General features: G+C 50.0%; 1 protein-coding gene across 2 annotated transcripts in view; it reads left to right on the forward strand.

Annotated features, from left to right (window-relative positions):
* Dtx2 (deltex E3 ubiquitin ligase 2) overlaps nucleotides 1-11,859 on the forward strand; it is a 38,758-nt gene that overhangs the window by 7,376 nt on the left and 19,523 nt on the right. For both annotated transcript variants that reach the window (XM_021186692.2, XM_021186695.2), the window contains exons 3-4: nucleotides 7,941-8,283; nucleotides 9,735-10,371. In XM_021186692.2, coding sequence (XP_021042351.1) covers nucleotides 8,016-8,283; nucleotides 9,735-10,371 — 905 coding nt within the window. In that variant the 5' untranslated portion in view covers nucleotides 7,941-8,015. The remainder of the gene's footprint in view (nucleotides 1-7,940; nucleotides 8,284-9,734; nucleotides 10,372-11,859) is intronic.

Here is an 11,859-nt window from a genome sequence, read left to right on the forward strand (position 1 = left end):
CTCACAACCATCCGTAACGAAATCTGACTCCCTCTTCTGGAGTGTCTGAAGACAGCTACAGCATACTTACATATAATAAATAAATAAATATTAAAAAAAAAAAAAAAAAAAAAGAACAGTTTGTTGTTTTCATAGGTACTGGGGTTTGTGCTAGCACCTTGTATGTGCTAGGCAAGTCCTCTACCACTGTGCCAGGCCCATAGCCTCTTACTATAAGTCAGCATTCTACCATATCCCTAGCCCCTTGCAGGGTGATTCTAGGCAAGTGCAGTATTGGGGCATACCCTCAGCTTCTAATTGGATGATCCTAGGCAGATAAAATGCTCTACCACTGAATCACATTCCTAGGGAACCTAGGGAGTTCTAGGCAGTTGCTTACAGCTGAGCTAAGCTCCCAGCCCCTCACTGGGGGATTCCAGGCAGGGGCTCTACCACTGAGCCACTTTAGCTGTTCTCAGGTCTGACTGGAATGCAGTCACTCCTGCTAGTTTACATACTGTTTTTGCTCAGGGCAGCAGATTTGTAACTAGAACACTCTAAAATATTTGCTTCTGGTGTTGGCAGGAGGTTTGATGTTTCTTCTTGTCCTGGGCAGTCCTGGTACCTTAGGACACTTCCAGGGCCTTAGTTTCTCAGGCTGGCCTCCTGCTTGCTTAGTTGGGCCCCATGCGGTTTTGAGCAGTTTGCTGCTAGTTGTTTTTTTTTTTTTTTTTTTTCACTCTCTTGTGTTCTGTACTAATTATAGAACCCAGGGTCTTGTATACATACGGTAGGCAAATGCTCTACCACTAAGGTAAGCTTTCAGCTCTTGAGCATGCCTGGCATCCCAGTCCCCTGGGGCAGAGGCAGGAAGATTAGGACTTCAAAGTCACAGTAAGTTGTAGAGGGCAGGTCACCAGGCCTGACCCCCATCACTGCCGAACCTAAGACAGAAGGAAGATTACACGTCTGCAGTCACAGGACTGTTGTAATCCCCAGCGGCACCTGGGTGGTTTGGTTTTCTTGGAGTTCAGGGACGGGAAGGCGGTGTTGACATTGAGTTGCTCTGATGAGTTGATCAGCCCTCCCCCCCCCCCCCCCGCCCTCCTTTAGTGAAACCCCACAGGGTTAGGAGCAGCTGTGCACAGCAGTGCTTTTGAGCTATAGCAGTGGCACTGGCTTGGTTTGGTGGTGAGTTTGACCTTTTAAACATGTTTGACATTTTAGGTAAGCGCTGTCACTGAGCTGTACCTCCAGCAGGGTTTTGCATGTTAAAGAGATTTTAAAAGTTTTTTTTGTTTTTGTTTTCTAAGACGGGGGTTTTTCTGTGTAACCCAGCTGTCCTGGAACTCTTTCTAGACCAGAATGGCCTCGAATTCAGAGATCCACCTGCCCGTCTCCCAAGTCCTGGGACTAAAGGTGTGCACCACCAGCGTCTGGCTAAAAAATGTTTATTCTCTGTGTGTGTGTGTGAGGAGAGAGAGAGAGAGAGAGAGAGAGAGAGAGAGAGAGAGAGAGAGAGAGAGAGAGGTTGAGATTGATTGAGATTGAGGGTACATGTGCTTGTGTGTGTGCATGGGGAGACTAGACCAGGACAGCGAGTGTTCTTTTTCCTCTATTGCTCTCTGCCTTATTTCTTGCCCTGAGACAGGGTCATTGACTCAGCCAGGAGCTCACCTCTCCGCTAGGCTGGCCAGCTGGCTGCCGCCCAGGATCTCTCCTTTGCTTGCGTCTGCCCCAGTGCTGGGGTTACTGATGTGTACAGCCCTGCGCTGCTTAGTTCATGTGGGTGCCGGGATTCAAACTCAGATCCTCAGGGTTGCAGAGCAAATGCTCTCACCCAGCTCGGTATTTCTTCAGCCTCAGATTATTATTACTTACTTTTTTTTTTTTTTTTCAAGACAGGGTTTCTCTGTGTAGCCTTGGCTGTCCTGGAACTCACTCTGTAGACCAGGCTAGCCTCGAACTCAGAAATCTGCCTGCCTCTGTCTCCCAAGAGCTGGGATTAAAGGTGTGGGCCACCACGCCTGGCTATATTTTACTTTATAAATAATTTTACTTGTATGTGCATTAGTGTTTTGCCTGCATGTATGTCTGTGTGAAGGTGTCAGTCTACTCTAACTAGAGCTCAGGCAGTGTTGAACGCCCATATAGATACTGGAAATTGAACCCTGGACTTCAGGAAAAACAGCAGTGCTTTTAACCACTGAGCCATCTCTCTAGCCCCTTAGAGTTATTTGAAAGGGAGAAACTAATACTTCCCTTACTTGGGAAATGTGAAAAACTGGGAGCTGAGGTTAGGTGTGGTCCCCGGCAGATGGATGCTTAGCATGAGTGTCTGGGTTCCACCCTTAAAAGCAATTTAAAACAATTGTTTAGTCTGTGGGTATTTTGCCTATGTGCATGTATGTGCACTGTGTGTATGCCCAGTGCCCTTGGAGGCCAGAAAAGGGCATGGGATGCCCTGGAACTACAGTTACAGATGTTGTGAGCAGCCATGTGGGTACTAGGAGTTGAATCTGGGTCCTCTGAGATAGCAGCCAGTGCTCTCAACCTCTCTCCAGCCTCCTCCGCACCAATTTTTAATTTTGTGGCTTTGTTTTGTTTGGTCTGATGCTGAGGTTGAACACTGGGGTGGTGTGCCTGTGAGACAGTGCTGTGCCACTGTAATCTCACATCCCTAACTTAAAAAAGAATTCCATTCTTACTTACTGTATTATGCTGTCCATGTTCTCGTGGTGTGACGTGCACAGATGTGGCGGTCAGAGGACACTGGCAGCAGTCTGTTCTTTCTTTCCACCATTCAGGTCCCAGGGATCAAGGTCAGATCACCTAACAGCCCCTCGTTTTTTGTTTGTTTTACATTGGATTTTCTAATTAGGTAATTTGTTAGATTTGTACTTGAGATCTAACTGCTCTGGTCTTTGGAGAGGCTTTCTCAGCCTCTGACGGTCCCTTCGAGTCTGCTTACTGCTCCTTAACTCTGCCAGCTGCTTGGGTGTGGCGGTTCAGATCCATGGTCCTTGGAAGGCACCTACCTCAGGTGACTTAGAAAACGGCTCAAAGAATAAACCCTTTAGGGCTGGCTGCATATGGGAGCCCGGGCCTATAATCCCAGCTCTGTGGGCTTTTCCTCCGAGTTCCAGGCCAACCTGGACTGTAAGTGAGAGTCCATCTTATAAAATCAGGGCTGCGGCTGCTTTTCCAGAGGATCCAGTTCCTAGCCCAGCCCACAGTTGCCTGTAATTCCAGCTCCAGGGGCATCTGAAGGCTCTGCAGGAACCTGGACTCACCAATGCATATAATTAAAAGCATAAATAATAAAAATTTTAAAAGAGCTGGGTATAGTGGCTCATGCCCATAACAGATCACTTAGAGGCTGAAGCAAGTGAATTGCCTGGACTTCAAGGTCAATTTGGAGCCAGACCCCATCTCATTAAAACTCCATTATTAGGGCTGGTGGAATATAGTTCAGTGGCAGTCTTGGGTGCCATCCCCAGTATTAAAAGAACTTCCCATATTGTATAGTATGTTTATATTGCCTCAAGATTGAGGCTTTTTCCCACATCCAATTAGTGTAATTTCCATAATTAAGAATACCCTAAATAGCCCCACCATTAGGTGCTGAAACAAATTAGGTTTTTGAAGTGTGGCTTGGTGCTGAGTGGGGCTGTGGTAAGAGAGTGGGCATGGACATGGGGTTTCCATGCATGACTGTAGGGTTCCAGCCACAAGCTGGTGGGCCAGTTTAGGCACCAACTCAGAGAGCCCAGCCCCCCCCCCCTATTTTTATTACATTCTTTGTATGTGCGTTTGGGTGGAGGTCAGAGGACAGCTTGCAGTTGTCTTCTGTTGTATGGGTCCTGGGGACCTAACTCAAGTAGCCAGGCTGAGTGGCATGTATCTTCCTGTTCAGCCATCTCACTAGCCCTGCCTCCCCTCATTTGTCCTGGGGTTTCATGCCCTGTGTTGAGGCACGTTTGAAGTTCTGTAGCTCCATATGGGAGTCAGTAGCAGCTGTCCCCTCAAGGAGACTGAGTCGAGGACATGCAGGCTTGCTGGGATGATTGTGGCCTCCGTGCTAAAGGGGACAGGGGAGTAGAGTCACCTCCCTTGTGATGATGTGGGCCAGGAGACTCAGGAGGAAGACTTAGTGGCCTCTCGGGGGATCTGCATGCTAGCAAGGCACCAACAGAATCAATGGCTGATGGCTGGGAAAGACTTGGAATGTTCGGGAACATGCTAGAATCCTTGTGGCTGGGCATGAGGTCCCAGAGATTGAGAGATTGTTATGAGAGGGCACTGGCCAACTGTGGAGGTGGTGATGATGGACCCAGATCTTCTGTGGTCACCCCTTCCCTGAAGGCTGGAACCAGCATCTCCCCAGGACTGTACCCCTGGCTCTTGAGCAGAGCTCTGGAAGTTGGTTTATCTGAGGATGGACAGACATGTTGGAACATACCTATAAGCTGCAGGCCCTGTCTGCCTAAGCCATGAGTGACATCTTGGGAGTCATAGACTCCGATGTCAACCTCTGGTTTTTGCCTACGTTATAGACACTTTAAATTGTAGATTCTGAGGTGAACCAGCTTTGCCCAGGGCACCCCAGGTCTCATCCTCAGGGAGTGTCTGTGCCTTTATTAAAGGCCTTGAGGGCTTGGTGGCCAGCTTGGCACCCAGAGTTGCTCAGTGTCCTCACAGGCCAAGTTTACTACCTGTGTTTGCATACCGTGGCCTCCCTTCCCTCTGCTGCCTGAGGATGGCCAGAGCCTGTGGCTGAGATCTGCCTCCGGCCTGTGCTGACCTGATACTCTGTAGGCCAACCGGTTCTTGTTTGGTTTTTGGAGGAATCCTCTCATGTAACTCAGGCTGGCTTTGACCTTCTGATCCTTCTGTCTCAACTTTTCAGGTCCTGGGTGTGTTCTACTACACACAACTTTAAGGTGTGTGTGTGTGTGGGGGGGGGATTACTCTCCTGGGACGGTGCATATGAAGACCAGAACTCGATGTCAATATGTCTTCCTCAGTCCTTTTCCCCAGCTTATTTTTTGAGACAGTGTCTCTTGCTGACCATGGAACTCACTTCCGTTTCATTTCAGCTAAGCTAGTTGGCTAGCAGAGCTGAGTCTGCCTGTGTGCACCCTCCAGGTCTGGGGTTATAAACACACTACTTTTTTTCACAGGCTCTGGAGGTCTGAACTCAGGTCCTCCTGCTTGCTTTGCAAACACTTCTCCCACTGAGCTATTTCAACAGCCCTTAACAGTTTAGTTAGTTTGTTTCTCTGAGACAGTCCCTATGTGGTCCAGACCAGCCTCCAACTCAAACCCTTTGTGCCCCTATTTCTGTAGTGCTGGCATTTATAGGCTGTGTTGCCACACCCAGCTGGGTGGGTGCTCTCTATCCTTGGCTTAGTTCTTATGAAGATAACTTCACATAACTGTCAGCATCTCTCTTTTCGATGAAGCCAGGCCAGCTGAGAGAGCAAGGACTTCTAGAGACGTTGGAGCCTGTGCTTCTTGGTTCTCTTCTAGGACCATGGCCTTGGCCCTCTCTCACTCAGCTTTGAAGGATAGCAGAGTCTCTGACACTCCAGAGTATGCTGCCGTATGACTGAGCACCGGGAAGCAGAGAAGGCATTCGATGGGAGCTTTGCGAGCTGGTTGTAGGAATCAGGAGACTGAAGTGGGCAAGAACTGGTACAGGACTGTGCCCTGGCAGATCTCTTGTGGGACAGTTGTAGGCAGTGATGGCAGTGTCTCCAGCTGTGTTGTAGGCTAGCATGTATGGAATGCCCACTGGCTGCTTGGCCTACAACTGTGAATAGGGCATTGGGCTGCTGTCACATGGTGAGGTAGGAAGACTTGGGGCAGTATTGTGTCTGTGTGGGTTCCTGCTCTGTAGAGTTCTGCTTGGCATAGGGAGGCTGTGCAGGGTCAGGAGCTCATGTGATACTGGAGGGATTCTAGGCAGGCGGTGTGCCACCCAGCCACACCCCCTGAGTCACACAAGTTGTGCAGGAAGGATGTTAAGTTCTCAGAAGATGGAGTGGAAAGGGAAATAGCTGCTGAGCAAGACTCAGGGCTGTGGAGACAGTCGAGGGACACTTTAGGGGTTTTTTGTTTGTTGTTTTTTGTCTTGGCTGTGATAGAGACCAGGCTGGCCTTGAACTCACAGAGATCTGCTTTCGGGTGCTTGATTAAAGGCATGCACTACCACCACCTAGCAGCGCTTTGGTTTTTTACCTAGGATCTCTTGTGGTCAGTGATAGTCCCTTAGCTGGCCTTGTTTTCGTGTGGTATATATGTGAGGGCGTGCCTGTTTGTGCGTGCAGAGGTCAGAGGTCAGAGGAGGGCTCTTATCACTTTCTGTCTCACTGCTGTGAGACAGGGACTCGTACTGAACCTGAAGCTTGCCATTTTGGCTAGGCTGGGTGGCCAGCAAGCTTTTGAGATTCACCTATTTGTCTTATAGCACAGGGGTTACAGATAGCATGCATGCCCGGCTTTTCTGTGGGTTCTGTAGGTCTAAACTTGGATTCTTAGTTCCTAGAGCAAACTGTCCATCGCCCCAGCCTGGGAACCTGTGTGTATGTCCTACCTAAGCTGCCTCACGAGTGTCCTGGAACCCTTGTTCCGGGCTACAGAACACCTGTGAGGATGCTGCAGGAGGGGTTACCCTGGCAAATAAGGCCTGAATTGGGAACTGTAGGGCTCTTACACAAACGTACAGGGTCATTGTGGCCTTGTCCACAAAGATTTGGGATGACTTAAAAATACACGGAGTGCCGGGGCGTGGCTCAGCAGAGAGGAACTAGGGTGTGTGGCATGTGCAGGTCTTCTGTGCGTGCAGCCCCACATGCGGAGGAAGGAAGGATGGAAAACACTGGGCAGAAAGTAGTAGAATCAGAAGGAAGTGGCTGGGCAGATCAGCACCCCACTTTCACTGTGCTCCCATCTGGGATGTTTGCTGAAGTGGAGGTAAGGAACAGGAATGGCTTTTAAATTTTTTTCATTTATTCTTTGTAAATTTCACATTATGCACCCCAATCCCACTCATCTCCCTGTTCTTTTTTATCTAACCGTCTGCCCTTGCAACCTCCCCACTAATATAAACAATAACAAATAAAAATTATCTCATCGTGGAAGCTGTGGTGTGTCACAGTGTGTCTGTCCCACAGTCTATCCCTCTTGTCTACATATCTTTACTTCAGTTCATTGCTGAGTCTTTGGTTTGGTTCAAGTCTTCTGGCTTCTACTACAGTACCAATAATGGCTCTTCACTGGGACTCCTCACAGCTAACCTGCAGCCTTGGATCTGCAGGACCTGCCCCTTCACATGCTCAGCAGTTCATAGATGAGGTAGTTGTTAGGCTGGGCCAGCTCAAAGTCCCGGGTCTGGGCCTAGGTGGTAGCTGAGGTGGTCAGCCTGCCAGCTCTCCCACACCTATACCATTAGGGTGAACTCTGCAGCACTGCCCTGGCTAGATCATCCAATGGGGACAGGGCCAGCTCTCCCTCACCCATGTCACCAGGACCAGCTCTACTGTGCTGCCTGGGGCTCCGGTGAGGTGTGGGGCTGCTTTCCCAAATGCTGAAGCTGGTGAGGGGCGGGGTCAGCTATCACGCCTCAGGGCTGGCTCACCCTCTCCAAGAATGACTTAATTATCCTGTCTGCTAGAACAAGAGATGGGGATGAAGAGTTGACCCAAGGTACCCTGAAGGTGGTAGAGAAAAGCTGGTATTGAGGCAGCCAGGCAGTGGTGGCGCACGCCTTTAATCCCAGCACTTGGGAGGCAGAGGCAGGCAGATTTCTGAGTTGGAAACCAGCCTGGTCTACAGAGTGAGTTCCAGGACAGAGAAACACACAGAGAAACCCTGTCTGGAAAGGACAGAAGAAAAGGTTTTCTTTAGCTGCCTGACAAGGTCCCAATGTGTGTGAGTAAATGCTCTGTCTTTTCTAGGTCCCCCAGAGGTGCTGGGCAATGAACCTGAACCTGCAACCCAGTGTGGTGTGAAGTCTTCAGAGAAAGCAGAAGATGGCCATGGCCCCAAGCTCGTCTCTGCCGCAGGTGTACCCTAGCCATGTGGTGGTGGCTGTGTGGGAATGGCAGGATGGGCTTGGCATTTGGCACCCCTACAGTGCCACTGTCTGCTCCTTCATTGAGCAGCATTTTGTCCGGCAGAGGGGCCAGCATTTTGGACTGGGAAGCCTGGCCCACAGCATCCCCTTAGGCCAAGCTGACCCCTCACTGGCCCCTTACATCATCGACCTCCCCAGCTGGACTCAGTTCCGCCAGAACACTGGTAAGACCCTTCTGCCTCAGAGGGGGAGCCCTTGGTTTGTGACTTGGTCCTTCGATGCCCTTTGCCTTGTGAGCTGCTGTACCCTACAGTGCCTGGCTTTGGCTGGGTATCAAGCTGAGCTTTAGGTTATGGTTATGACTGACACACCCTCCATTACTGCTCTTACATGAACACATCTGATTGGAGCGTGCTCTCATTAGTAACAGCACCCAGGGCTGGGGAGATAGCTCATTTGGCAGAGTGCTTACCTCTCAGGCAGGAAGCTCTGGGTACTAGCCCCAGCACTGCATAAAACCTTCTTTGAGCATGTACCTGTAATTGTAGCATTCTGGAGATGGGAACTGAAGGGTCAGGAGTTCAAGGCTTGACTCTTCCTTGACGATTGCATAGTGAGTTCTAGGTAAGGCTGAGATGCATTAAATCTTGTCTTAAAAGAAGCCAGCTATTACCTGGAGGAATGGACCGTGTAGTAGTAACAGATGTGTTGGGAGTACGTGTGGAAGCTCTCTTGGCTCCGTCATCTTCAGCAGACTGGCTGGCATGCATTAGTATGCCGTGGTAGTTTTGAGAATCTTCTGCTTGCTTATAATTCCAGTACTTGGGAGGCCAAGGATGGAGTATTTATAAAACTTTGAGTCTAAATTGTCTCAAAGGCAGGGAAAAAGAAAGCCTTATCAAGTGTGAGCCATGTTTGACAAGAAAGCTGCTAACCTTGTTATAGAGGGTGGGCCCTTGCTTTGTGACTTAGACCTTTGACGCCCTTTGCCTTGTGAACCTCTATACCCTGCAGTGAAAGTTGGGGAAAATAGGATCTGCTAGTCCTGAGTCAAATAGCCATTTGACTGTCTACCAACAGTGATGATGCTGAATTATTGGGGGGAAAGAACTGAGGCTGGGGATTAGCTCAGTGGTAGAGCCCGTACCTAGAATATGTGAGGTCCCTGGGGTCCATGGTCAACAACACAGACATGTACAGACACAGATGCACACATAGACACACCAGACATGCCATACGTATACCACAGACACATGCACACACGTAGGTACATATACAGGCATGTACAGACACATATACAGACACAAATATACGTATTCAAACATGACATATACACACCATGGACACACCACTGACAAACACATATGACAGATGGATACACACATGTACTCACACAGAAACACACACAAACACAAGTGCACAGACATGGCATGGGCAGACACACGTGCAGACATAGATACTTAAACATGTACAGACAAACACACATACAAATGCAGTCATGCATACAAAACACAGAAGCATACAGATATGTTGACACCATGGACATGCTTTGGTGTCACATGGTCACACACACATACCCATGGAAAATGGGTGTGGCCGTGTGCACTTGCAGTGTTAGTTTGTGGAGTGAGCAGCAGGAGGGTTCTCATTTGTGGGTCCTGCTCCTTCCCTACAGGCACCATGAGGTCTGTGCGCAGACACCTGTTCTCACAGAATTCGGCCCCAGGCCAGGGCATCGTCTGGGAGTGGCTGGGCGATGACGGATCCTGGGTAGCCTATGAAGCTAGAATCTGTGACTATCTGGAACAGCAAGTGGCCCGGGGCATCCAGGTTGTGGACTTGGCACCACTGGGGTATAACTACACTGTCAACTATGCCACCCTAACCCAGACCAACAAGACTTCCAGCTTCTGCCGGAGTGTGCGACGCCAAGTGGGGCCAGTTTACCCAGTGACTTCAGATATCGCTGTCCCACGCCAAATGGGACTCATCTGCTTTTGCCAACAGTGCCTCCATGGTAGCGGAACTGGCCCTGTGTCGGGTCGCCACCGCCACTCCATGACCAACCTGCCTGCATATCCTGCCCCCCAAGCACCCCACCGGACCACCACTGTCTCTGGGGCCCACCAGGCCTTTGCCCCATATAATAAACCTTCACTGTCTGGGGCCAGATCTGCACCAAGGTTGAACACCACCAATCCCTGGGGTGTAACACCTCCTGCTCCAGGCCACCAGTCCCTGTTCCACTCTAGCCTCTCCCACCTGGGGCCGCAGCTCCTACCCTCAGGACCGTCCACCTCCAGTGGAGCCAGGTACCTCCCAGTGCGGACTTTGTTTCTACCCGTGTGGAAAGCCTCTCTCACCCTCGCACCTCCACGCCTGCTTGCCCGTGTGTTGTCTTTTGCAATCTCCCTCACCCTTGTACCTCCACGCCTGATTGCCCTGTGTGTTGTCTTTTGCAAGTGCTACTTGCATGCTGAGCCTCCTCGGTTTCCCACCTTGACGTCCCATGGAGCTACCATGCCATGGCACTTTGATTGCCAGCAGTCTTTTCACCTTTTTAACTTGTATATATTTCTGATGATATGGTCTTATGTAGCTCAGGGTGGCCTCAAAGTCCCCTTTATAGCTGAGGACGATCTTGAACTTCTCTGATCCTCTTGTCTCTACCTCTCACGTGCTAGAGGATCAGACCCAGGGTTTTGGGCATGCCAGGCAAGCACAGCCTCAACTCCGTTTTTGGTTTTTGGTTTTGTTTTGCTTTTTTGAGACAGGGTTTCTGTGTGTATACCTGGCTGTCCTGGAACTCACTCTGTAGACCAGGCTGGCCTCAAACTCAGAAATCCACCTGCCTCTGCCTCCCAAGGGCTGGGATTAAAGGTATGTGCCACCACCATCCGGCTGTTAGTGTTAAGACATACACATTCTGTAGCCCAGGCTGACCCAGAACTCAGTATGTTGTCCTTGAACCTTCCACAGGCTTCCTGCCTCAGGCTCAGGGTTGGGATTAGAGGCCATTACCACAACTCCACAGTCCTTTCTCAGGGTGCTAGGGTGCGGCAGACCTTTGCCTTGGCTTACGTACTGCCTGAGGGGCTCTGCGCTCTGAGGATATTCTGCTTTGTGCCCAGCAGTGCAGATATGTGGGTGGAAACAGCAACTCTAACCCTGAGCCCACAGTTTAGTTCTGAGGAGCCCAGGGTGAGTGGGAAAGGCGGAGGGCATGGGATATAGTGCCGAGAAAGGTGATGATGCCCAAGGCCCATCCAAACCAGGCTTTTAGTTCTGAGTGTCTGTGCTCTGCACTTGCCCCCTGGGTCTACATTGCACTGAGCCCCAGCTTTGCCTGCTGAGCAGCTGAGGCTGGCCTGGACTTTGGTCTTTCTGTCTTAGTCTTCCAGGGGTGGGGTTATAGCTTATGTCCTCCTGCAAAGCCAGGTGGAGTTTTGCTGTTGTGGCTTGGTTTGATGAGTTTTTGTTTTGTTTTTAAGTGTGTGTGGTGGTTTGCCTGTACTGTGTCTGTGCTCATGTGTGCCTGGTGCCGGGAGAGGATGTCACATCCCCTAGAACTGGAGCTGTGAGTCACTGTGTGGTCCTGGGAATTGAACCTGAATCCTCTGGAAGAGCAGCCAGTGCTTTTAACTGTGAGCCATCTCCCCAGCCCCCAAGTCAGAGGTGTTTGTTTGTTTGTTTGTTTGTTTCTCTTCTTCTTCTTCTTCTTCTTCTTCTTCTTCTTCTTCTTCTTCTTCTTCTTCTTCTTCTTCTTCTTCTTCTTCTTCTTCTTCTTCTTCTTCTTTTTT

Source organism: Mus pahari, chromosome 23 (assembly GCF_900095145.1).
Source record: "Mus pahari chromosome 23, PAHARI_EIJ_v1.1, whole genome shotgun sequence".
In the NCBI taxonomy this organism is placed as follows: Eukaryota; Metazoa; Chordata; class Mammalia; order Rodentia; family Muridae; genus Mus; species Mus pahari.